Source organism: Hydra viridissima, unplaced genomic scaffold (genome assembly GCF_058129835.1).
Source record: "Hydra viridissima isolate aposymbiotic clone 2 unplaced genomic scaffold, HvirCarnegie_v1 scaffold_9, whole genome shotgun sequence".
Lineage (NCBI taxonomy): Eukaryota > Metazoa > Cnidaria > Hydrozoa > Anthoathecata > Hydridae > Hydra > Hydra viridissima.
This window is the reverse complement of record NW_028324308.1, coordinates 4,487,925-4,515,685: the sequence shown is the minus strand read 5'-3', so window position 1 is coordinate 4,515,685 and position 27,761 is coordinate 4,487,925. Positions and strand designations below refer to the sequence as shown.

The following is a 27,761-nucleotide window of genomic DNA, read 5'->3' as shown; positions in this document are numbered from 1 at the left end:
ATCCCAAAAGTTCTACACAAAATAAACTGAACTAAAATTTATTAGCAAAAATCATATAAATCTGCAATATATTTAACTGACAGATATTTAACAAATATTTAATATGTCATAAAGAATAAAGGTATGAAAAGATTATCGCGAAAACGACAGCTGAAAAATTTAGAACATAGCAGCATTTTCAACCTTCAAATATTTTTAAAATTGTATGTATTCTCTGTCATTTGGTTACCTATGTTGATACCAAAAAACACAGAATCTTACTTTATATTTTGACACTTTTACTAAGTGCAGCATCAAAATGCACTAGTAGAATGTGTTGACAAGATAGTGCAGAATTTCTTGAAGACTAAACTTCTATTAAATAATCTTTATTAATTTTACCACCTTTCTTAAAATTTTCAGCAAAAAATGTCGTGAAAGAGTTTTCAGATGGAGAAGTTGAGAAACGCTATTTCCACGAAACAATTAGTCTAAAATTTCACAACATAAACCTGCGATGGTTATATTGTAAATGAAAACGAAATAATAATTATAACAAATTACCAAATTACCGGATTTGTTTTAAGTTTAACATTATTCAAATGAGAAATTGTTATAAAAACCATCTCCCGTGTAATTTGGGACTTCTAAAACCCAGCTTAACATTCCAATGATCAGTTTCATACTGCAATCTGGTTGGTCAAAAATCTAACTCTGCATACGATTATAAAAAAGGGCTGTCCACAATTTCGTTTTTTTTTTCAAATAAATCTGAAGCTATCTTATAGTCAGCTGCTCGGTGTTCATCCTTGATTGATGAACAACAAGAACAAGTGTGCGATGATAATTCTAAAATATAAATAGTATTTGACAAAATTATTCATCCCCTAATTATAGTTATAGTATAATCCAAAAAAAAAAAAAAAGATTATTGCAGCTATTAATAATTCAAACTATAATATTTGAAAAATTAATTATTGTTTCTAAGAAACATGTAAGTTTTTAAAAACCATGATATTAGGAAGCATCGAAATTATTCATACCTTTCAAAATTTTTCTAATTGTATCATGCTGATATATTTTTTTGTCCCAGGGTTTTCTTTTTCGTTTTCAAAAATACTTTGCTAAGACAAAGCGTTTTGTTTATTTTTTTTTTTGAAATGAAGGGTTTTTTTTGATGACATAAGACCCTGCAGAGCGAAGTCTACGTTGTATTGTTCGTTCAGAAACGCTCATGCTTAGTTTCTCTTTAACAGCTCTGGCAGAAATAACAGGATCTCGCTTTACTTCTCGTAAGTTTTAATCTTCTCTACATGTTATTTTTGGTGGACGACCTGAACGTGCTTTGTTTTTCACACTTTCAGTTTTTTTTATATATCTTTGTATTATTGATTGTACCATTGGCTTGCCTTTACTATATTTCTCAGCAATTTCTCTATACTCAAGCCACTTTCATGATCATCAACAATCATTTGCTATACTTAAACAGTGTTTTAGCGGTCTTGGGGATTTTGGCCTTTAAAATAAAAATAAAAAAGATGATTTCCTTAATATTTTGAATTTTACTTTGCGAACAAAAAATAAATAACTTATCAACAAAAACAATTAAAAAAAAAAAAAAAACAATATACAAGCAAACTTACAGCATTAAATAAATCAACAAGTATGAATATTTATGTCATATGTAAAATGACACTTTTAATGTTTAACTTATTTTTTTCTAGTAATCAAGAATAAACACGTTATTGTATAGACACAAAACTTAGTATGCTTACAATTCACAGTAATTCTGTATTTCCAACCATACGTAGACAAATCAAGAACGCGCAGCGAAGGCAAGAGGCAAACTGACAGCATCAGTTATTGAGAAACTTTCCAATGTATATAAAAGTTCTCGCATTACAGATTGTAGTGGAGGATCCATTTCGAGCAAATTATTTCTCAATAAAATTGATAAACTTGTGATACGTATAAGTTTATTAAAATTATACATCGAATCTCTTAATCAAATAGTAAATTTTGATCAGCATACACGGGCTCCATGTTATGACTGAGATCTTAGCCCGTCTTGCAGAGACACAGGCAGGGACAATATGTATTTCAATTAAAGAAATCCTGCAAAATCCTGTTTACCACAGCTGGAACAGCAAATCAATCAAGAGTATACTCATTTTGCAAAGACTGCGGAACCCCAAGGACAGTAATCTGCACAAGCCAGTTTAGACGGCCTATCGCCAGCACACGCAGAGACAACAGCAGCAGAATCAGCCGTGCGCGAAAAAGTTTGTAGAGATAAAGCCCACATAGACAAATCAAGCGTATTTACTGTGGAGCTAAAAGTACTGCTTTTTGGTTGTCTGGTCACTATTATAGCTAGTTTATAATTTTACAAGACTTTGCTGGTTCACCATCATCAATCCAATGCCCAATCTCAGGCGTGTTCTGTGAACCTAGAGATTGCATTATTGCAGACATAAAAAATAGCGAGGCAGTTCGAGATGATTGGAGCATCTTAGCTCTTCTAATGGTGAGTCTTCAAAATGTCTTAACCATCAACGCAATTGGCTGGTGCTCATTGCATCTCCATGATCGACAGGACATAAGTAGTCATCATATGTATTTTAATTAATTAAACTTGTTCGCTGAGATTTCACCTTTGGTAAGGGTTCACGACACTCTTAGAGCGAAGCTGCGGTCGTGTTAAATATAATATATCTTTTTGAAGACATGGTATTCTGCTTTTGTATTAGCATTAGTATTGAGTAAATAAAGCCACACGATGCTTCACTCGCTGCATGCTAGCACTAGCAAAAAGGCTAATGCAACTTGCTGCTAGTAAGCCTGCGATGTCTCCGGTGAGAATACCCGTTTTATCAAGTACCAATGAAGCAGCCAAAAGTCTTTTTGGTGTTGCCCTTCTGCGTTAATATTTGTTTTTAAATTATTTGCCTCATATTCAATAACATTGATCCAGGAAAGTGTGCTACTTTTATATGCTTTCACAAATATGAACATACCAATTCATTGGCATCTAAGAACCTTAATAGTAAGTTTAATATCACCGATCTTGAGTGGATAATTTGAAAAAGGCTCCTCTGGTTTACACTTGAAAATTTTAATATATTCCAGATTTGGATAAAAATGCTCGTCACCAACCATTGTTTTATCTATGAGTCACCAAAATAGCTTTATCTATAAGTCAAAGTAATGCATTTTTTAGGTTATCAAGAATACCAAATGGTTTTGGTAGACCTGGGGTTGGTGGGACTGATGGCATTGGTGGATTCAGTGGAACCACTGTTGCGGATAAAGTGTGTACTTATCATGTGCTCTACACCGTTCGTCAGGTAAACGGAAAAAAACTTGCTGTTTTTAACCCAACCAAAGTTGATATTATTTTAAATGGTGCTTTTTCAAAAATATATTCACAAGGTATGTTTCCCGGACACTTTATTGAAAAGGCATACCGAGTGCTATCCGGTAGTAACAGAGAATTATCTGCTGAGGCGAATCAAATACTCAGTAAGACTGGTTGTTCTCTAATCTTTGATACTAACCAATACAATGCTTGTAATCGGAAAACCTACTCTTAGACTGTCGAACTGTCTACAATATGCACATCCATGGCAATGGGACGGAGCTCAAAAATTCAGGTGATAGCTTCCAGCTCTGAATCACTTGCACTGCTAGAACTGAGACAATTGATTTAGCAGTATTCATCGTGATGGGTGTTATCGCAAATTTTGACAGTGGTTGACTTGAAGGTTTTTTATGGTAAAGTAAAAAAGCTTTATTTTTACGTCCACAAGTGCTTACTCAACTCTTATTTGGTGGGAAGGGAGGTGTGGCAGGGAGGTGTGTAGGGTGTGTGGGGGACATCAATAATTTTTAGTTGTAAACTATAATCAAAAATTGTTGTAAAACTCACTAGAATCAAAATCCATCTCAGGCTGTAATTAATCAAAGAGTAGTCATAAAAACTAACTGCCACAAAACCGCTACATGCAAAATTTTGTGTAAACAAACTAATTCAGACCCTCGAAAACCGAAAGTAGCCCCAAACTGCTAAAAAACCATTGACGACTCAAAAGTAGTCATAAAAAATTAAGTGGCCGCAAACCGCCATTCCCATACTGCTAACACACACATTTTTTTTTTTTTTTATAAGAAACTTTTTTGTAAGAAACTAGTACCAGAACCCCCAAGATCTTAAGAAGCTACTTAGTTCTAAGTTACTTTTCGATAAGAAACTTTTGTTGAGAATTCGAGGAATTTTTCCTAATTCGTGTTCTGTTCGAGGACAAACCTGAGGATTGTATTACATTGAATGATATTAATGGAATTCAAATAATTTTAGCTGACAGTAAAACATTTTAACTTACTTGTTAACATGTTTTCAAATTGCATTTTATTTACTTTTTCTCCCGTCTGGTATTTTAGAAGCGCTTAAGAAACCTTTAGCCAATGATATATTAAGAATAACTAGATGTCTAACTGCCGTAAATCGGTATAAGAAAAAGTGAAGCAAAAATCGGTCATTATGGGGGGCAAAATCTTCACGCTATTTATCAAAACAAAACAAATACGAAGCTTTTGATTTGTTAAATTTGCCCCCCATAATGGCCGATTTTTGCTTCAAAAAATACGCGGAAGTTAGACATCTAGTTACTTTTAATATATCATTGCCTTTAGCACAAGAATTGTAAAAAAGTACCCTTAAAATAAGAAACTTTCTAGTACTGGCTCATTTGCTTGGTTTATTACAAAAAAAAAAAAAAAACGTCTACTGCTTATTTCGAACATTCGCAATTTCGAACAAATTTTATATTCTTTGAGTTTGCCTTAAGAAATTATTATAAAATATCCCGGTTATTTTGAACGTCTTTTTCGATTCCATTGCAAAAATACCGTCTTTCAATTCAAGCTTTAGAGGGAAAATGAGTAAAAATAACAAAATAAGTTAGAACTTTAATTTAATGTCAACCATTTCTGACATTTTTTTAAAACTTTAGTCTAAAGATATTTGAATGTTTTACAGAATTTTAACAACCACTTTTATTCTTGTTTTTCTACCCTATTTATGATTTTTATAAACCTTTGGTTATATAGAACATTCGCTACTTCAAACAAAATCATTGGTCCCTTGCGAGTTCGAAATCAGGTACTCAAACCCATTTTGAACACAGAAAATAAAAATAAGAAACGTGCATTTATTGTTGATACAAGTTAAAGGCGAAGCCTGAACAGGCAATTATAACTACAAGTTACGGTGTAGTTGCATGAACAAGCAAAGCTTTCTTTGGGGTTTAAAATTTAAAAAAATAAAACAGCTGAAAAAAATTTTTATATTTTTTAGAATGATTTTAAACAAATATAAACTTTTTAGTATTTTTTAGCTCTTGTAAATAGTCATAAAGTGTAATAACCTAACTTCTAAACTTCATATGCACAGCCACAAATGCACAAAAGTGAAGATTTTCTGACACGTCACAAAGGCACTGACTGTAAGGACACACTTATAGAAGAAAGTTTTTAACCTTATGAAAATTTACACTTTTGCTTCAACAACATCATCTTTTTTAAAGGTGTACTTCTGATTGGTTTCTAAAAAAAAAAAAAAAAAAGAAAAAAATGTATAAGTTCAATCTGTAAAGACCTCATGATCATTCTGAAGAAGCCACTTAAAGGACAGGGGCGACACCACAAAATGTAGGTGGTTTAAAATATCAGATAAAAAGTCGTTTGTTCGGCGATAAGCTCTCTTTCTACTTTGTTGAACTTTCTTGTCAAACTTATAAGGAATTTAATTGAGATTGTAAAATCTGAGTCGATGATATTAGCATTAGTAATTTTAGATACTTGCACTTGATGGTGGTCAAAAAAAGAAAACAACTTGAAGTAAATAATTAACTTACAGAGAACTCCTTAAAAAGATTTTTTTAATGAGCAGGATTTATATACCTGTCTTAATCTTTAAACAAATTAGGATAAGAGTAAAAAGAAGAATAGATAAGCCGCCAAATGATGACGTCACAAAAGTGAGAATATTAATTTGTTCGCTTTGGTCTTGATTTTCCCTTTTCAAATTTAACATAAATGAACCTTCTTTATTGTAAGATTCAGGATCTCGAGGGATGCATTGATGGTCTTTAACACCATAGCAGCTTTGCACTGAGAAGAAAACATTATTTGGGCAGTCATTAAAACCTGAATTGAGTCTGATAATTTCACCAAAAGTTCGTGCTTCGACTTCAGCTATCTCCTAAAAATTAGTTCTAACAATGAATGTAAAAATCAAAAAAAAAAAAAAAAAAAAGAAAAAAAAGATGACGATTTAAAAATTTCTTGTAACTAAATCTGAATTTAAATGAGAAGAAAGTAATTGAGATTTTTTTTCCTTAACACATTACAACAAACGAGATAACAAGCAATAAGAGGTGTTGCATACTTGCTTAGTTAGATTTCTTTCATACCAAAATCTATCTCCATCTCTAAATCTGATGAACTGTTCTAAAATGATCTTGTGGAAAGTCTCTCCCACTTCAGATCTTGGAACATGGTCTTCAGCAAGCCCTCCAACCCACAAATCAATATTGTTGATGTTTCCATATAGAAGTTCTAACTTCTTTGCAACATCTTCATCAGCTGTAATCTCATTGAAAGATGTGTAGACTAAAAAAAAATTTAAAGGAGTTAGTGTCATGCCATTATTCTCAAATAAAAGAAAGAAAAACTAGATTGAAAGAAGTAATTAGATCAGACTTGCAAAAATTTCTTATTTTATATATATAAAAATACCATTATTAAAAAATAGTACCTTTCAAACCAAGGTGCTTTCGAACTGTATTAAGATCAGGCAACCCATGGTCTCTACCTCGTTGAATGTTAAATGAAGCAAGATCAAAGCCACTTTGAGTACCAGTGGTTGCAGCTGAAGTTGGAAACAGTGTATTGCGCATCTCATCCACCATTAATACATCAACTTCCTGAGCTCTGAAATACACTGCTCCACGCAACAATGGATCAACACCACCTTCTCGTTCAAGGCGATGAGGTTTGAAATACATTTCACGCAAGATACCATGTCCTTCTTCTATTGGGGTACCATCTGGTTTAAGTCGGAAGATCAGAGAGTTTACTTGACTGTGACCAAATCTGGAAATAAAATAATTTTCATATAAATAATTACCCTTTAAAGAACATAGCAAATAATTAAAAATTAAATTGTATTTATATTATAGAACTAAACCGCACCTAAATGCAGCTGTAGCAAATTCATTAAAAACACCTGGATCAACTTTGTCATTGTACCCAGTATATTGGGGTAAAACATTACCACCCAATATTGCAGGCAAATATTCATTGTATGTTATAGATTGCAGTTCTGCAATAACTATACGACGTGCTTTCTGAAAGATTTCTTCATCTGATGCCTAAAAAAGTGAAAATATATTCAACCAAATAAAATTTTAAAGCAACGCTATAGCAAGCATTAAAAAACAAAATAGTTACTATTTCTACTCAAATCCAGAATTTATGGACATTTAAATTTTTGGCTCTTGTATTTAGAAATTGGAAATTGCAAAATCAAATTTTTGTGCACAAATAATTTTAACAAATTTATTACCATAGGATTCTTATACTGATATTCTTGAGCAATTCGATTGTGTTCACGCAAAAATATAGTGTGCATAGCCATCAAACCTGGCTGGACATTAGCACGAATGTCTCCAGCTACATACAACTGATTATATGGGCGCCCTGTAGGATTTTCATTAGGAAATCCATCTAGGTTTTTCTAAATCGGTGAAAAGTTAACTGTAATATTAAATTAAAAAGTAAATTAAAAGTTATTAAAAATTAAGTTCAAAAAGAATGATACAACTATTACCGGTGGGAAACTATTTTCCAACCTCATTCTTCCACCTTTAAATTCTCTCAAATTTGCACAACGACTTAAACTGACACCATATACCATACTTCCATCAATAAATGCTGTTATGGTGTTTATTTGTTGCCTTTCCTTATTTCCAGGATAAATGCCTGTGCACCTAAGTTATATAAAAACTACTTATTAAGAAATTATTTGATTGATACTCTAAAAAAGCATTGATTTCATTGATGATCTAAAAAAGCCATGATAAATGAAATTTATATGATGAAAGTCATACTTGTTATATTGTGTCCGTAAAAAAGGCATAGTTTCCTTATCAGTACTGTAAGGATCAAAATGAACATCACCCTAAAAAGTTTTAATATTATTTACTTCAAGAACAATAAGCAATAAAGTTAAAAAAATTTTTTATGAGTAAAAGAAAAGCTTAAACTTTTGATAAATTTTTTTAAAAATGTTTATATTACATTACCTTAGGAATTGTAATTGGCATCCAAACTTCATTATCATAGTTTTGAAGTTCAAACCTTGGCAAAGCAGTAGCATGGTCTGTGTCATGGTTTATAAACTAATGTAAATTTAAGATTTTACTTATGTCAAAAATTAATTTCTGAAAAATTATCAAATTACACAAATTAACTATTATTTAATGATTTCTATTTTTCAAGTTTTACATTTAACTGCTAATAAAAATCACTATTAATACCTGGCCATAGTGCACAATTAAGTCGCTTAAATTTCTCTTACTAAACTTATCTTGAAGCTAAAAAGATATAAACTAAAAATTATATAGTTAGAAATAAACTCAGATGAAAAACGTTACTTTATTTTCAACTGTCAAAGTACCTGCTTCATCAAAGTGTTACTGATAAACCGTGGCGAAGGTCGATTAGAACCTAGCCCACTTAACTCATTTGGATATGGACATTTATTATTTGTTTTCTGAACAACTGAGCAAGCACTAGCAGGTTCAGACAAATTGTCGCTATAAGATCGAGGGGCAAGTTGTATAAGTGGCTGAGATACAGAGCCCCAGTCAACATTATTCTTATTATTTGATTTTCCATCAAGACGTCTTAATAAAGAATAAAAACTAGATTTATCTCACAAAAAAATATTTTAAAAAATTAAAGTAAAAAAACATAAAAAATCAAATAGAAATGGTTGTTCCAATAGATTGATTTTATATAAAAACACAGCAAATATGTTTAAGTCAAAAATTTAAAGAAAAATAACTTTTATAATTTGATTATTTTTTAAAAATTAATCCAATCATAAATAAATCACAAGATCAGAAATATTGTCGCTAAAAGATCAAAGAGCAAGTTGTAACATAACCATTATCATTTTTAATTCCAACAGGCAGGTTAAAAAGGAATGATAATCAGATTTTCTCACACAAACCTTTCTTCTGTAGACTTTGTAACAATGTTGTTTACTGGAGAACCACTATTGCAATTTTCATACTCAATTGGTGTTCTAAAATCTAATTCAGCTACAGCAGTATCTTGAAGATCTAAGCTATCTGGCTTTGCTCCAATAGTATACTTGATTTTCTGCATCCCAACATCTAGCATTTGCAAAGGTGATGGATCAAAATTTATAGACTTCATATCTTGATTTATAGACACTTTTCCTTGTGATGGCTAATTAAAATTTTTAGAAAAGTTACCAACTTGAAAAAAAAATCATTTAAAATTTGAAAAAAAAAAAAGGTTAAAAATAAAGGAAAAATTTTTTGTGCAAAGATGTTAAAGGTTTCAGCCATATTGTGTTCACACATTAAAGCTCATAGACAATACCTGTGACACATCTTTAATGAACAAATAAGGGCATTCTTCTACTGCGCTCCATACAATTGTACTACTTTGATCACTAAAAAAGAGACTTTTCAAAATTAATATTCAGACGATTTCAAAAAAATATTCAGACATACTTTTACAGAAATATAATTAACAGAAGTATTAAGAATATTTCTATGTTAACTGTAATAAATTGAGCCTTAAATGAAATGGCACCAATTATCAAATATTGTTACATTAAGTTTTTAAAATTAAAATTACTGATGATTGGATATTTATTTATTTATTTTATCATCAAATATGTTCAATAAAAGTTTTAAAATACTTGCTCACAAGCAAATCATGTCTACTATATAAAAGTTGGTAAAGTTCTTAAAATAATTTATATAAACAATATACGAAATTAACACAAAGCAAAAAATAGGAAAAACTTGATACCTTAAAAAATTAATTATTAGCTCATTGATTTAATAATTAAACTTGAACTTAATTAGCTAACTATTGATATGAAAAAATTTGTGTTTTTTTTAAAATTAGTAACAGATTATGTTACAGTTTTGCTATAATGTTAAGGAACTGTCACAAATTTTTACCTTGTTTATTTGTTTGATTATAATTATCCTTTAGAGGAGTTTTTTTAAAATTATGCTTATATTTTATTTGCTCTTTGTTTCTTTAATATAAATAGTTTTTAAATATTCCTTTAAAAGCTTATAAAAAATACACTAAAAACACTTTTGACTTATCTTTTTAAATAAATTTTTTCGTTTCAGAGTTATAAAGCTTGAAAGTTACATTATCAAAAGTTTTCTTATTTTTTATATATTTACTTTATATCTAGTTTTCTTATTTTTTCTTATATTTTTTAAGAAACTTTAGAAAGTCTGTAGAAACACTGTATATAAAAACCTTTTAAATATTTAAAAATTTTGAATTAGAATTTCAATAATAACTTGCTTTATTTATAAACATTGGCTTTTCTTTGTAAATTCTTACAAACACCTTGTTTTGTTTTTTTGCATTAATTATACTCTTATTACTTTATTAGTTTTTGATTATGAAGAAGATGGAGATGAAGATATATTAGTAGTGCCAAATGTTGGCCCTGTTAATTTCTTTAGGAATGATAAAGGCAACAAAAACTTCTGGCTTCGTGTTGAAGCAATGCATATGTGGGTTCTTTTTTTTTTATTAGAATGTTTTTGTTGTTGTTGGTGTCCAGTGTTGTAACTGGTAAAGTTTATATTAGCTGTAAATCACATCATGAATTTTAGATGTGCCAACAATCCCAAAAAATTGTGTAGCAGTTATGGAGCTAGAGTATATGTTACAGATAAAACAGGGTTAAGTCAGGTATATAATCTCAATTTTTCTATTTTAAGACTTATTTTAATTTTGCAAAATGATTTTATGTTATTATTTTAAACAATTTAAATGTTTATTTTGCAATAAATGATTGATTATTATTTAATTCCAACATACGTACTCCTGAATACATTATTAATAGAATATAAACATAATAAAGCTGATTACTATAATTTAATTATTTATACAAAAATGATTCTCTTTTATCAATAGAGATTGATAAAAGAGAATCATTTTTACAATTTTTAAATTGCTAAATAAAAACCGAAGAAATACCTCTAGTCTTTTTTAAAAACTTATTAACTACCAATAATAAAAATTTATTAATCAAACATGAAGAAGATATATGTTAGATCTTGAACTAGATATATAACGCTATAAGTTCTTGACTTGGTTGATAATTATAAAAGTATACTTTGGTTAAAATAAACTATTTTAAACCACCCCCATAATATACCATAGACAATTGCTGCCAATTCAACATCAAAGCACAAATATTTAATAAAAGACTATAAACTAAATCTATTAAAATCTAGAATAGTATTAATTTGAATATTCCCAAGCAAATAGCAACCTTTGGGGCCTGATGACTTTTATTTTCATATTTACAGGAACATCATTAATGGTTAACTCTTGTTTAGTCTGGGGCCAAAATACACGAACAATGACTGGGCTGTTTAGCGTATCCAAACCAAAATGCACGGTTAACTCACTCTGACTTAAAAGACTAGTCTTTGAACCTACTGACCAAGACTGAAATTAAATAATAATCAATCATTTATTGCAAAATAAACATTTAAATTGTTTAAAATAATAACATAAAATCATTTTGCAAAATTAAAATAAGTCTTAAAATAGAAAAATTGAGATTATATACCTGACTTAACCCTGTTTTATCTGTAACATATACTCTAGCTCCATAACTGCTACACAATTTTTTGGGATTGTTGGCACATCTAAAATTCATGATGTGATTTACAGCTAATATAAACTTTACCAGTTACAACACTGGACACCAACAACAACAAAAACATTCTAATAAAAAAAAAAGAACCCACATATGCATTGCTTCAACACGAAGCCAGAAGTTTTTGTTGCCTTTATCATTCCTAAAGAAATTAACAGGGCCAACATTTGGCACTACTAATATATCTTCATCTCCATCTTCTTCATAATCAAAAACTAATAAACCGCGTCCTTCTCCATTGAACTGCATTCCTTCTTCAAAAGCTTTATCTGCCATGTTTTGATTTCCTATGTTCTGAAAGAGCATCATTTTACCTTTAGTATATTCATCATCCATGGAAGTAGAGAATGTGTCCATCCCGCTAGTTGTGACAATATCCAAGTTGTGATCATTGTCAAAATCAATGAAAGATGCTCCCCATGCCCAATTGCTGTTTTGAACTCCAGCCTGTAAAAACAACTAATAAGATAAAAACATAAAAACAAAACAACAAGTTAAAGCACTTTACACTTAACAGCTGCCAATAGAATCTGTGATTAACAAAATTACAAGTTGAAAGTATTAAAAATTGTAAGTATTATTTTAAAAACAAGAAGAAAGCTAATAATTACAATTTTAGCAATATTTGAAAATGACCCATTTTTGTTGTTTTGAAATAATCCATTACCAGAGGATCCAAACAGACAATTTTGATAAGCACAAGCACCAGGAGTAAAGTAAACTCCAGCTAACATAACATCATTAAAGCCATCTTTATTTAGATCACCAGTTGTTTGACCCATGGCATTCTTCCAAAAGTAATGTTACAGAATTTTATCATTTGTTTACACTTTTTTTTTTACATAATATCAACTAAAAGTTCATTATTAAGAAAAGCATCAAATAATCTTTTGATGGGAGAATTAGTAATTACAAACAGAAAAGTAACACATACAATGGCACCATCAATACCACAACCAACTGTACATTCTGTAAATGTTCCATTTTTGTTATTCCAGAACAGTTTACTGCCTCGAAAATCACCAGAAACAAGAAGTTCTGGCCACCCATCATTGTTAAAATCCTTAATTGGAAAGTCTTAATAAAATAATTAGTTCAATAGTAATAAAATGCTATAACAAATTCTCATGGCAAGTAACAATTGAACAACAACTGTTCAATTAATTTGCTATAGCTAAAAGGCAAGTTCAAAGAACTTTTATTTACATCTTGAATTTACATCCTAAATCTTGAACAGTTTTTCACTTGAGCTTTAATATTTATAACATTTCAAATCCTTGTATAGCTAGTATAGTAAGTAGTGCATAATAAGAAAAAATTACATACAGTGAATGATGAACCAAACACAAAGGTTCCAGAATCATGGCGATTTAAAAATTCCCAATAGCTATCCATATTAAGGCCAGCATTCTCTGTAACATCTTCAAAATATCTAATTAAAAAGAGTTCTGATCAAGAAATTTACTCTTGATCAGAGACTTTAATATCAGATAGTTTTGTAACTATCAATTGCATATGGGAGCCATAGATTTATTAAAAAACTTAACAGTTTTTATTTGATTATGGCAAAACTACATTTTTTATTAACATTAATACATAAAAAATTAAGAAAACTAACAATAAAGAAATTTTGCAATATTATATACCCTGGCTTTTTTGATCCAATATTTCTCAAAAGTCTATTTGCTGAAACCTAAAAGGAAAATATGACTGTTTTTATGTGACAAAAGAGAGCAAAGAACTTGAATATTTTACAAAAATATATCAGAAAACAAAAACATATTGAAATAAATGCCTAAAATATTTAACCTTTCCATAGAAATGATAAATCCATTCTGAAACATATATATCAACATAACCATCTAAATCAAAGTCTCCAAATGTTGGTGTCATACCAGCTAAGTTGCGCCTGTCAGGAAACTGCATTGAAACACCTCTAATTAAAGCTTCTTCTGTAAAATGCCCACCTTGGTTTATATATAAATAATGACGAACATCCCCCATTGTTGTAACAAAAAGATCCAGATCACCATCTGCATCAACATCAAGCCAACCAGCACCATTACCATAGAGATCAGGACCAACATTAGCTGATACTGTAACATCTGTAAATGTACCATTACCTAATAGAATTGGATATTATAAATCATTTAAGGTAATGTTTTTTTAATCAAACTGTGAGCATGACAAAAAACCTTTGCATAAACATTTTTAAACCATGTAAAACTAAATTAATTTATATACTTTTATATGTGTATCATAAAAACAGAATTTCATGTTATTTTGATGTAAGCAAAAACTAAAAAGTATTAAACAATTTTATGAAGGTTTATTATACTCTATATACCATTGTTTCGATAAAGTACACTGCGATCTAGAGCTACTGTAAAAAATATATCTTGAAAGCCATCATTATCATAGTCACCAACTGCTGCTCCACCTGTGAACAACTCCATGAAACAAAGGTCATTTCTAAAACGATTAGTAATGTTTAGCTCAGTTGAAAGAATCACATATTCAAACCTGCAATTTGGACGCAAAGGAGGACTTTTGCGATGAAAATGGTTAAAACCAACTTCCTAAAACAAAATATTAAATAATATATTTGCTATATTATTCATTTTATATGCACTTATAATGGGATTTGTTTGTGTGTGCTTGAATTCAACTTAACTTAAAATTCCACCTAGGCAAATTTTTTTGAGCTGAACCTTACTTTAACAAAAATGCATCTTCTGATTATTAGTAATACCAAAAGGTGACTTTTCTATGTTAAATACAGATACAACTCGGGTATGGGAACATAAAATCGTAGGTTAAAATTTAAAAAAAATCAAATTACCAATTATAGTTTTTTACAGAATAAAAACATAAACTTCTTTGAAATGATCTAGACGAAAGTCAATCGCTTCGGAAAAAGTCTGCCATTTATATTTTTGTTTACAAAATAAAGCATTAAATTTTTTTTTGATTTTATGGCGAAAATAAGTTTTAAAAGTATTAAAATTTTAAGATTTAGTAGAATTGTAAATTGTTACCAAGGTACAGTGGTGGTCAGGGAATTAGCACACTATTCTTATAATCTAATAATTTTCCCAAAGTTTTTAACCAAAATGTCATTTCTATTGCAAATATATGGAAACGTATTTAGCACACATTCTGTAAACATTTATTTAAAAAAAAAAAATGTTTTGCATTTTTTAAAATTGAAATTATCAAAAGTAACTGTGTGTAAACAATACAATATTTTTATTGGATTTGGGCGTTAAACATTTTTGGTAATTAGGTCGTACTTACTTAAAATTATCGTCAATATAAAAAACAGCGAAAAATCAGAAAATTTGCAGAAAGTATTGGAAAGATCTCAGAAATGGGTTTATGATGCAATACAACACATGGAGACATAAAAAGAACAATAATATTTTAAAAAAAAGCTCTACTAAGAGCAGATTATTATCTGATTTTAGTAGAGGTTTTTTAAGGTGCGCTAAACATTCAACTAAAGCCAAGCTTTAGTTGAAAGTTTAGCGCGCCTTTTGAAAGTAGTAAAATAGCAGAAAGGTTACCCAACCAAGTATAAAAGTAAAAAAAAAATAAAATAAAACAAAAAAAAACTGCTAACTTTTACTTATTTCTGCTAATTTCATGGCCGAGGAAAACTATGAATTTGAATTAATAAAATTGAAATTTGACACTCATAACTATTATTTTCTGATGAAAAGGAATCATTGTATGGCATTTAAGTTTATAACAGAATATTCGCACATTTTAGGGAAATAAAAGGTAAAACTTAACTTTCTTAAGCATCTCTGTTTCAATTTTGATAATGTTTATCATTTGTGGCTTTTAAGGTCTTAAAAATTTTTTAATAATTGCTTATATTTTCAAAAGGTTTAATGTTAGTCCTAAAAAATTCGTACGCTGTCTAAAAGTAATTATTTAAAATATCTACTACGCTATCTGAAATCAATTTATGAAAAGATTTATAATATGTAAAGTCTCTATAACCAGCAAAATGCATGCATTAACTTCTTTATATAAATCATTCCCTTGAGTAGAATGGTTGAAATTAGAATTTCAAATTATACCTTTGCAACTTCTTTGAATGTTGTAGAGATGTTTCTTATTAGGTTATTTTGTGTGGTTGTGGTGGAATCGTAGCATGTTTTAAAGCTACCCATATCTAACTTGTCATTTAATAAAACTTCCAGTTTACTTATATCTGCTTTTCTATTCCAGCTGTTACCAAGATTGTCTGTAAATGTTTGAAATATCTGCGAGTAGGAAGAGAGATAAAACTTATCATCTTTTGTAGTTATATCGCATTTCAATTGAAACAGCAGTTGAAAAAATGTAAAACTGGCCAGAAGAACGATCATTTTTTTTTTTTACAGCGACTAAAATTTACGATAAGTAAAAGTTTTTATGAATATATTTTTTTCTAAGCTGTAGTCAAGTTAAACCATTTTGCATATTTCATGATTGCAACTAAAAATCACAATTTAAATAAATATTAATGAATAGAAATGAGGTCAGTTTTATAAAATTGATGCTCTTTACCGATTATTTCTTTAAAACACGAATAAAAAATAATTATACGAATATGATATGATTATGAGATAATTATGAGATGGGTTTGCAATCTGTTATTTTTTTTTGCGCAAAATTTTTCAATATTTTTAAGCCATTTTTTTAAAACTAGATAATACTCATGCTGTATTGGCTAACATACATTAGCATAAATTAACTTTTTTTTAAAAAAAGAAGCTTAACCTTGCTCTCTGGGTATTTTAATGTAAGATCCCGATAATAGTTGCCTTGTTCGGTTGGCGCATAATTCATCTAAAGTTGTAAATTTTCTGATTTCTGTGATATTCATGAGGTCGATGTCGTAAGCCCGTTTTTCTAACGAATAAACAGTATGAGTGCCACCAACAGCGGACCGGCCATGTTGAAGATCTAGAAAATTTCAATAAGCTATAAACGTGAATAACTAATTGTGACAACTAAAAATCCGGACAAACTTTGTAGCTTCAATAAATATGACTAACAATGTTTTATAATTTTATAATCCTACCTTTTTATATTGCAAATATAATCCTCTACAATATACCATAATCTTTATTATTATTATATTTTTTTTTTTTCAGAACTTATTTAAACATGCTTGAATAATCAAGAAGCACTCCGAAAGCGAGTGTACACTTTTTTGGATTTACATCCAAAAGAGGACAAAACGTTTATTGTTAATCGTTTCCGTATGGAAAATATCCCAAAATCGACCATTTACAATGCTGCAACAAAAAGAGTATAATATAGGACCAGAGCGAAAGATCGGAAGTGGCCGGGCTACAAGGAAAATGCCTAATAAATTGATCAAACGCGTAGAAAAAATGATTGGTAAGAAAGATGGTGTTTTGCAGCGTAGTTCAGCCAAGAAGTTCAACGTTTCCCAGCACTATATATCCAAAATTATCAACGAAAAGACAAGCATTCATTATTGTAAAAAAAAACTAAAGCACAAAAAAAAAGTATCGGCTCAGAAAGGGGGGGGGGCTGTGCATCCTAAGAGGCAAAAATGGGTTGCACTTTTTCGGAAAAACATTGTGATCATTGACGAGTCATATTTTTCTTTTAAGCAAAACTGATCTTTCTGGCAAAGCAGGATGTTATACTTTTGATCTCGAAGCAACGCCTAATGAGGTCAAACTCAAAAGAAAAAACAAATGTTAACCAAAGTTATTAGTTTGGATAGCCTTGTCTGTGAAAGGATTCTTAGAGCATTAATCGCTCGTTCGGGCAAGCAGTCGACAAGGATGTGTACATTTCCAAATGTCTGATTAAATAAAAGAAGTTCATTAACGAGATTCACAATAACGACGATATTGTGTTTTGGCCAGCTTGTGTGTTTTGAAATGCTTAGAATTCCTATAAAAACTTTTTAACAACTCTGTTAATAATGCTTTCATTCTCCAAAAAATGTTGATAAGAATATTTTCTTCTGGTAGAATCTGAAACAGTCCTCACTCTTACTTTCCTTTTTATAAATTTAGCACAAAAAGCATTTTTTGCTATTATCATTTAAAATCCAAAAAGTGTTTGAATATGAATTTAATTGGTTGTTTTTGAATGAGTTCATCGCATTTTTATCAAAGACTTACATTTAAACAAAAATCAATAGTTATAACAAAAAATTAATCAATTATGCATTTGCCGTTGCTGTTTACGGCCTCCTCCAACCTCTTGACAAATTTGTTGATGCCATTCCGCCAAAAATCGGCCAGTCTGGTATCGAAGAAGTTCTCAGTTTTAAAGGTCCTCTTCATTGTTTAAGGTAACGCCCCTCATATGTTTTGATTGTTAGCGAAAAAGATGGTAATCCGTAGGTGTAAGGTCCGGAGAATACGGGGATGCTGAAGAACCTCTCATTCAAGCTCTTGGAGTGCAGCTTTGACAATCTGTGCAACATGGTGCCTGGCGTTGTTGTGTTGTAAGACCGCGTGTTGCAAGAAGGCTGGCAAGATGTCGAGAACAATTTGAAGACGATTTTCTTTGTTGTTTTTGTTACGCTCGTGAGGCACCCAGGCTCCCAATTTTTTTCTGCAAATCTTGTTAAATGAAGATGATTTAGAGCCGTTTTATGATAACAGTTCATTTTTTCAGCCAATTCACGACTTGTTTGGTGATCGTCCTCCTTTAAAACTGCTTTAAGATGCTCTTCATCGAATTCAGAAGGTCTTCCGCTGCCAGACGTGTTGTCGACGTCAAAATCGGTGTTTTTGAATTTCTCAAACTATTTCCGTGCTGTAGACTCACCTATGACACCTTTTCCGTATACTGCTCCAGCAGCTTTTTAGCCTCGCTGAAAAGTGAAGAAGAGCAGGCATTGAAAATGTTGCTCCTGGATATTCTATTTTTAACCTAAAAAGTTATAAAAAATTAAACTAATTAAAAAGACGATTAGCATAATTTTGTAGAGCAAAAAGAGCTCTACGAAAATGATAATGATCAATCAAATGAATATTACACTCTTTCTCAAACTGCAAAGAATCGTTGTAAAAAAATGTAAAAACGCTACGAAAGTATTTCCCAGCACAATACATGGAAAAAAAAGACATTTTGTACGGTTTCGTAGTCTGCCATCTTCATATTGTTACCAAATTATAAAGTCAGGTGACTGATTAGTTAGAACCAGCATTTTTTTAGAAGAACAAGTAAGCATTAAATAAATTTCCTTGTTTGGATATAAAAGATTCTCGTTCTTTTCCCACTTTATTTGATAAGCCATTTCGAAGTTGTAACGAATAAGCATAATAAGCAAATTTTAAAAAAGGAGATAGCACAAAGTGAGTTCTAATTTGAAATGTACCAGCATGGGCGTTTAAGAGATAGACGTGCAACTCATTGTTTTACATTAAAGAGGCCGCAGAAATCAGCGAGCCATGCGAGTTTCCGACAAACTCTAAATTTTCACCCGTCAACAAAAAAGTCTAATAAAATGGCTGCCCACAGTTTTAAAACAGAAACTCTGATCACGTGGTATTAGTTTAAACTTACATAGCATTTGTTTAATAAGACTGTTCTGGATAAAATGACTACTTTACGCGTTGACAAATTACTAAACAAAATACACCAAGGTAAAGGAAATTAGTTGTCGGCACGAACAGATTTTCATCATTTTTTCAAGATGAACATTTGTAAATTTTGGAACTTTTTTTCGTGTAAACAAAACCAGTAAATGATAATTTAGACCTGTAAGGATAATTAGCGAAATATAAAAAAGCTTAAATAAATTTTTTGTCAAGATCTGGTTTCATTTAATTCCTTGGTCCTTCATTCACCAGCCTTAACTTTGTGCATTTTTTTAGTATTTTTCCGATGTCGCCCTTTTTTTGCCTCGACTCACGGCCTACTTAATAATAGGCCTGAAAGACGCGCAACTGTTGTGTAACTGGTTGTAGAGGAAACTATGATAAAGAACATAAAGTTAAACTTTTTTAATTACCAAACAAAAACCGTAATCCTCAAGAAAGAGAAAGATGGATTAGATCTATTCCAAGAGAAAACATTCCAAATGGTCCAAATACATTCATTTGTGAAAATAATTGGCCAGTTAATTATGAAACTTGTCACGTTCATGGTAAAATTCGTCCCTTAAATCCACCAACTATTTTCATCTGTGTATTTCAAAGTCAAATTCCTACACCTCCAACAACAAAAAGAACAACAACAAAACCACTACCATCTACGCGTAACATGAAACCTGATGAAATTTCAGCTCACTTGGATTTGTATGAAATTAGTTGTTTTGATGATCTTTGCCTAAAAGTAAGCAAAGAAGTTATTCCATTTCCAGTAACATCTTTTACAGTGGATGATGGTTTAATAGTCCAAAGTAAGGATTATATTGATACCTCTGCTATTCCACAGTTTCTTTTAAAAGTTAAAATTGATATGCGATTTGAAGGTTTTCATTTTAGATCTAGATGCTCTATTATACCACTGTGCAGTAATCGAATACATAAAATTACATCTTACTTACAAATTTTAGAAGCTATTAGATATTTACATTCCGTTGAAATGGATCATAAAAAAAACATCATCCTACAACAAGTTGTTAACATGCATGCATTAACATTTGTTGGTAATAAAAAATATTCTCCAGAAATTCTAAGTAGGGCTTTTGAGTATTTTTCAATTTCATGATCTCTTTACAGTCGTATTAAAGATGACTATGAAATGCCAAGTATTGTAACAGTTGGTAAACTTATATCTAAGGTTAGTAAGCTAGAGGATTTTGATTTCCTCAACAAATATTTTAGGCAACTAGAAGATCCTCGTCAAAAAAATGTAATTAATATAATTGATGAAGTTTATGTAAAACCACAACTAACGTATCAAAGGGTAACTTATTTGAAAAAGCAGTAAATACTCCAGAACATTATGCAACCACTGTTTTGAGTTTTATGATTTGCTCATTATTAGGAGGAAAGAGGTTTCTGTACAAAGTACTGCCAGTGTATTGTTTAAGTGCTGATTTTCAATATGAACAAGTTGTTGATATGTTAAATTTGATTCGTTCATGTAATGGCATTACTGCTGCAATTTTATTTGATAATAATAGAGTAAATCAATCATTCTTTAAAAAATTCAATTTGATTTCTCCATGACGCACAACTGAAAACATTTTTTTTGCTCTATGATTATGTACATCTAATCAAATCTATCAGAAACAATTGGTTAACTGAAAAAATGCAAGAGTTAAAGTATTCTGACTGCGGCCTTGAAAAAACTGAAAAGTGGGTTGACTTGAAGAAGCTGGTTCAGTTAGAAAATAATTCTATTGTGAAACTATCAAAGCTTAATGAAGTTTCTATCTGTCCAAAACCTATAGAACGACAGAATGTTGCTTTATGTCTCAGGATTTTTTGTGTTGAAACGTTAACATAACTAAAAATTCATCCAGAAATGCAGGATTCAGGTGGAGCTGTTGATTTTATAGAAAAAATTGTAGACTTTTTCAAAATCCTAAATGTAAAAAGTCAGTTCGAAGACATTAAAACAAAGACTTAAAAAGGGCTGTCTTTGATAACCCTAACGATCAACAATTAGAATTTTTACTTGATATAGCAAGTATGTTTGAAAAAATGGTTCCTAAAAAACAAGGACAAAGAGTAAAACAACTTACCAAAGATTCTCCTTGACTCAAACACAGATTTTGATGGAATTCAAACAAGTTGTGAACATGCTTGTTTGAAATGTGGATTTTCGCTAAATGATGACAATACCTTCATTGTGTTTCATAATCTTTCAAATATGGAGTTAGCTTTGTCTAAGTCTATAAAAATGGCTTTAGTTTATATTGCAGGATACATCAGTAGAAATGATGTAGATGAATATGATACACAGTTCTATTAAGACGAATTTGGAGAATTTACTAAAGAAATCAACATAGGAGGCTTGAAGATACTTGGAGACAATATGTGTCAATGGGTGATTTATTGCTATGTATTTTTTCATTACATCATGTCATCAGTTTGTAGGACAAGTTTTATAAATATAACAATGATGATAGCAAAATTTTATGGATTTGAAAAGATAGATAAGTTTCATGGAAAAATACTAACATTATTTAACAACTATAACAAGCTTTACTCATCTCGATCGACAAAAGAACCAGCTTTAAAAGTACTTAAATTGTCACAAAAATGATCATAGCGGAGCAGAAATATAAATCTATGTAAAATATGTTTTGTGAAGTTTGTGAAATTTGAAAAGAAATCATTTATATTATTAAAGAAAAGTGTTGTTTTTTTAGTAATCGATTAAAAAATATTATCTTATTTTAAAAGGTTTTTAAAATAAACAGCTCTCAAAATTTGAAAACAAGCAATTTAGCAGCTGGTATAGCGAATTTTAAATTTTAACTCAACTTATTTGTTTACAAAATTGTTTAAATCGACATATTTGTTTACAAAATATCCGCCTAACAGCTCAAGTTTACTAAGGCGGGAAACCAGTTTTTTTCTAAAAAAAAAAAAAAAAAGCCGATAGCTTTAGTTAAATTCGATTGGTTGTTTCGTTAATAACTTATGCATACCGCGGTAAGCTTCGGTACCGAGAACTTTATAATTTAAGATTATGCAAATCGTATTTGGCGTCAATAATTTCTTTTGTATATATAAGCAATTTTTAAAAAATAGTTCTGTTGTGAATGACGCATAAGATAATTTATATAATAAATTTACCGAAAACTACAGCCGAGAATATTGAGGAAGTATAACCGAGTAAAATACAACCGCGACTCATTTTTATTACATTTGGGTAATTCCGTGTCAAAACAACAACAAAATTTCAAAAAAATAACCCACTATCTCTAAATGACTTAATTCTTTCAACAAAGATACTTAACTAGGCTAAAAAGAATTCCACAAAGTTGTTTTAAACAAATCGGAATATTTTAAAAGTTATGCTCGTTTAAAATTCAAAACTTTGTAACATTTTTACTTATCATGCGCCCCTAGCAACGTCCTTAGTAACAAGAAAATGTCAATACATACGTTGTTACCTTAACTATATTATTTCATAATTTGAAATTTTCCACATATTATTAGATGCTAAACCATAAAATTATACTAAGAAATAATAATTTTTTATATTTATTAATAAATCAAAAAGAGTAAACTGGCATTTTTAATAAAATTTAAAAGTAAACAGGCTTACTATAAGAGGAATTACAGAAAAGGTTATGATCTATATATTTCCAAACTTCATATTCTTAAAGTATATATAAATACCTAAAAAAAAAAAAAAAAAAATTGAGTTGTTTTTCGACTCACTAATCTAAAAAATTTAATTTTTATTTTTGATTGAAAGAATATTGAGAATGAGACAGAAAACTGATAGGTATTTATGTTTAGGCACAACCAGAAAGTAAGAGTTCTTACTTATGTGTAAAACTACAATATGCATATGTAATAAACTCAATTAAAAATACTTAAATATTAAAAACAGGCATTTTCACTCAGAGCTAGTCAAAAATAAGAGGTATTTTCACTTAGGTATAAAAATGCAATATTCATGACATACATGTCTATGAATAGTATTCATGTCCGTAAATAAACTCAATTTTAAATATCAAAACACATTAATTCTTTGAATTCCATGTTTTTATGAATTGACAAATTTATATTCAAATCAGTGAACTTCTTCACATATTCCTTTGTTTTTCTTTGGACTGTAAAATAAAACAAAATTAGGTAATATTTGTTAACAAATGAAAAAATATTGTCATATACATATCATAGACATATGCAAACTGTCAATTCTAAGAAATAATTGATAAAAGGAAGCAAGCAAATGTTTTTTAAGATTCAAGGGCCATGTTGGTGCATAAATTTAAATCCCACATCAACTTTGCACATCACTTTGCATCTCACAATTTTTAAACTTGTAAGTCAAAATAGGGATAGTGTCATCACTGCAGTATTTCATCTTAACTTCATTTTGACATACAGGAATAAATTCATGAAAGTCTCTTGTTCCTGGTATTGTTTTTACATTTTTAAATCGTTCAGATTGTAATAATCTTGTTTCTATCAAACTTTCACTTGAAATATAAATAAAGTTTATACCTTTGATGTTGTTAGTGCAATATGTAAACATATCACGTGAGTTTAATATTTGATTTGTAGAAACTCTCTGCAAACTAGCATTAGCTACAAGCCGTTTAACTGTTCCTCCTATACCATCACAAGGTTGCTTTCCATGGCTGGTTGCAAAGAAAACCCATTTTGCATCTATTCCAAAGTCTGATTTATGCTGACATAGATTAAAAATATTTTTGCAGTTTTTATATTGAGATGAACAGCCATCAGAAAAGTAGATCACATTTACAATGCTGGGTATCTTTTGCTTTAGATTATTGATAATTGATTTTTGTATCTCGTAAACCATTGGTACATCATGATTGTTATCATCTGATATAATGCAATATGAAGTGGATTGCAACACTTGATTTTCTTTATAGTACACAACTACTGGATGAAGTGTGCACTGAAGATTATTCCAATGAAAACCTTGTACTTCATCCTGCACAACAAAACTATAGTTTTCTGCAAAATCTCCTAGAACTATTGCACTATTTGATGGCAGTTCTTCTTTAAGATTTTTTAAATATTTAGATTGGCATTTAGAAATATATGAATGTGCTGTTAGCTTGACTAGTTTTTCCATCACCATATTTACAAAATCTGGTATGCTTACAAGCTGTATAACTAAATCTGATCTATCAGTAGTAACCCATTGGTTAAATTCGATAGTATCTTCTTCCTCAAACTGTCCTATTAGTTCGAATAGCTTTTCTTCTAATTTAGATGTATTTTTTGGACATTGTGTACATCGATGTAACATGCATTCTTTGTTTTACATATCACAAACAATAAATTTATATAGTTCATGGTAATCAATTTTAACGGGTAGGAGAATTAACTTCATGTTTTGATGGTAGATACAAATGCACACAGAATGGGTTCCTGATGAGTTTGGCAAAACACACCATTTAGGTCTTAAAACACAAAACTTGGAAAAACCTAACTTTACATGTGGATATCGAACTTTAAATGAAACAAATAACTCTTTTAAGCTTGATAAAAGTAGTCGCTTTTGCATATGGAGTTTCCAACTAACACTTACAAAATCCTTTTGACCAGGCATCTGGCGAGAGTTTTCATTATCTTCATAAAAATTTTTTACTAAAGTATTTATTTGATCAGGGAGCATTTTACCTCGCTTAGTTTGTGGAACTGCAAGAATTCCTTCCTTCTTTGCTAAAGATCTAGATTTTATTATTAGATACTTTGAAACACCAAAATACTCACTAGCTGCTTCAATTGACCATTCTTGTGGGCACAAAGTCAATATTTGAATTTTGTCCCTAAATGAACAGCATTTTTCAAGTTTATCTTTTATCAAAACTAACATATTTTCGAACTGAACAACTTTTTTTTTAAATCAAGAATATATTCATTATCAAAAACTTCAACTTCTGTCAATGGAATTTTTAAAGAACTTGATAACTTTTCTTTGAAAACTGTTGTAATAGTTTTAATTTTTTTTTTCCCAATACTCATACGATTCGCAAATGGCTGTCCATGAAGCTTGACTGGTGACACGCCAATTATACTGAGACAATCCGAAAGTTCTTGTCTATTTTTATTTATATCAGCTTCTTGTTGAACGTGAAATACATTTTCTTTATTTATACTTTCATTTGTGTAATCATCAGAAATATCAATGTTATCAGTATTAATTTCAGTGGAAGCTTTTAATTTGACTAAGCAATTTGTACAAATTTTTTGACCAGGTACAATATTGAACCTGTTGTTTAAAGCTATGGTTCTTAACGTGACTACTCTGAGAGATGCTAAATTAAAAAATATAACTTCATAAAATAAAATATGCCTAGTATTAACAAACATAAAGACCTTAAAATTATGACAAAGTAACATTTATAAAAAACTTTATGACAAGCTTTACTAACCTTTGCACGGTCTTTTGTGAACTAACAGTGGATCACAGCATTTATTCTGAAACACAGGGAACTTCTCAAGATAGAACTTTTGATGATGAAAACATAAGTCAATAATCAAATCAGGAGAAACACCAGACCTCAGCGCAACTAAATTTTGCTCATCTGGAGCTAAATCTTTAAAAAATATTATTCCAATGTGGTTTGTATATGTTAACTTGTGACAATTTGATTTTAAAATCAATCCAAGAGAGCATTGTGATGTTCCAGCCATTATCAAAATATTTAATTTCAATATTTTATTTTTCTAAAACCAACATTAAATAAATAATAATTTCTAACATGAGTATTATAATCAAAACTTTATTTTAAAATAAATAAGTGTAATCATAGCTGTTACACTTATTTATTTTCAAAATAAAAATGAATTTCTGGTTTCTTGTCTAACTAATTAAATGGAGCAAATGGTTCTAACATTTGAGTATTATATATAATAATACTTATGTGAGAAATTATAATTTTTTTGTGAGAATTTGTTTTAGTTATAATCTCTCTATGGAGATTATAACCAAAACGGTAAATAAAAATGCAAAAATAAAATTGCAAAAATAAAACAATAATAAAATAGATATGTGCATTAAAAAACAGTGAAATAATTTTTGACTCTTACAGGTATTTATATATAAACTATTATTGTAAAGATTTAAAATGAATAGATCAATACCTTTTCTGCAATTAATCTTAAACTATACATGTTTACTGAAAAATTATTGATAAAAACCCGGTTTTCATCTTAAAGTTTTTATTCAAATATAAGATCTAATAACTTTAAGTAATGATTTTTGACTTCTTTCTTCAAAAGTTTCTATGCCTATTAAATTTTGTAAACATATAGTTAATGTAACTGTGCATACTTTAACATTTAAGTGTTGCTATAGACGTTGCTAAGAGCGCGGAGAATAAAAAAAATGTAAAAAATCTCAAACTTCAAAGACCCATAACTCTCAAAATAATGAAATTGGCTCCAAATTATTTTTGATTATTCCTAACGACGGTATTAAATACATTTGTGCCAAAAATCAAGTATTTCTGAGATGGTGGGTTATCTCGACTTGTTGTTTTGACATGGAATTACCCAATTGTCTTTGGCGCAACCGAACCATAATTTATTTATAAATTTTTATTACTTTTTAGTGAATACGATTGCAAAATGTTCACGTGGTTATATGTATCAAAGCTCAACCGATTTTCTGAAGTTTAATTTAGGCAAAAATGAGCCCTAGCCTTTGTGCGCGAAAATGTTTTGCAGAAAATATTGGCTTTATTCTAACCCCAACTCTGTCCTGGAGGTTGCTTATAAAATATATATTTTAATTGCATCAAAAAGTGCATTGAAAAATCTTTCCAACGATACCAAATATGTTGCTTTTTTTTTGGCTTTTGAACGAAATATCAACCAAAGCATAAATGCAGTTTTCGCTGAAAAAAACCTGGTTTCCCGCCTTAGTACACTTGAGAGTTTTTTTTTTTTGCGCGCGTCTTTCAGGCCTGTTATTAAGTAGGCCGTGCCTCGATTACTTTATAAACTCCATAATATATATTCCACTATGCATTATTTTTTTAGTGTGGGCTTCTTTTAATGGACTTTTTTATAATTCATTTAATAAAGGCAAACCTTTTAAAAAGTTATTCAAATTTATAATTATCTTGTAAAATGCGGCCAGA

At 29.9% G+C, this 27,761-nt stretch overlaps 2 protein-coding genes, 1 long non-coding RNA gene and 1 pseudogene across 6 annotated transcripts; all 4 read right to left on the bottom strand.

The window, feature by feature from the left end:
• Positions 1–497: 497 nt before the first annotated feature.
• LOC149883660 (uncharacterized) lies at positions 498–1,670 on the bottom strand. Its single transcript, XR_016455946.1, has 3 exons — positions 1,623–1,670; positions 1,023–1,495; positions 498–828 (listed from the first exon to the last, which is right to left on the bottom strand). It is a non-coding gene; the product is annotated as an uncharacterized LOC149883660 (long non-coding RNA).
• Positions 1,671–5,310: 3,640 nt separating this feature from the next.
• LOC145185073 (uncharacterized) lies at positions 5,311–16,978 on the bottom strand. Of its 3 annotated transcripts, XM_090098758.1 has the most exons (24): positions 16,781–16,978; positions 16,096–16,495; positions 14,355–14,586; positions 13,817–14,130; positions 13,654–13,700; positions 13,334–13,439; positions 12,942–13,070; positions 12,619–12,795; positions 12,099–12,454; positions 11,918–11,996; positions 11,615–11,793; positions 9,676–9,748; positions 9,278–9,519; positions 8,720–8,948; positions 8,580–8,636; positions 8,346–8,441; positions 8,151–8,221; positions 7,871–8,030; positions 7,607–7,777; positions 7,234–7,412; positions 6,797–7,134; positions 6,428–6,651; positions 5,941–6,241; positions 5,311–5,583 (listed from the first exon to the last, which is right to left on the bottom strand). In XM_090098758.1, exons 2-24 carry the CDS (start codon positions 16,384–16,386, stop codon positions 5,528–5,530), a joined length of 4,107 nt encoding a protein of 1,368 aa, XP_089954884.1. In that variant the 5' UTR covers positions 16,387–16,495; positions 16,781–16,978; the 3' UTR covers positions 5,311–5,527. The 3 variants fall into 3 exon arrangements, with proteins under 3 accessions (XP_089954884.1, XP_089954886.1, XP_089954885.1); XM_090098760.1 differs by lacking the exons at positions 16,096–16,495; positions 16,781–16,978 and adding an exon at positions 15,046–15,159; XM_090098759.1 differs by lacking the exons at positions 16,096–16,495; positions 16,781–16,978 and adding an exon at positions 14,850–15,019.
• Positions 16,979–23,658: 6,680 nt separating this feature from the next.
• LOC149883659 (uncharacterized) lies at positions 23,659–24,919 on the bottom strand. Its single transcript, XM_090098778.1, has one exon. The coding sequence runs from the start codon at positions 24,917–24,919 to the stop codon at positions 23,918–23,920; it is 1,002 nt and encodes a 333-aa protein (XP_089954904.1). The 3' UTR covers positions 23,659–23,917.
• Positions 24,920–24,931: 12 nt separating this feature from the next.
• On the bottom strand, positions 24,932–27,163 carry LOC149883658 (uncharacterized; annotated as a pseudogene). Its single transcript, XR_016455934.1, has 2 exons — positions 26,049–27,163; positions 24,932–25,931 (listed from the first exon to the last, which is right to left on the bottom strand). The product of XR_016455934.1 is annotated as an uncharacterized LOC149883658 (transcript).
• Between the last annotated feature and the right edge of the window lie 598 nt (positions 27,164–27,761).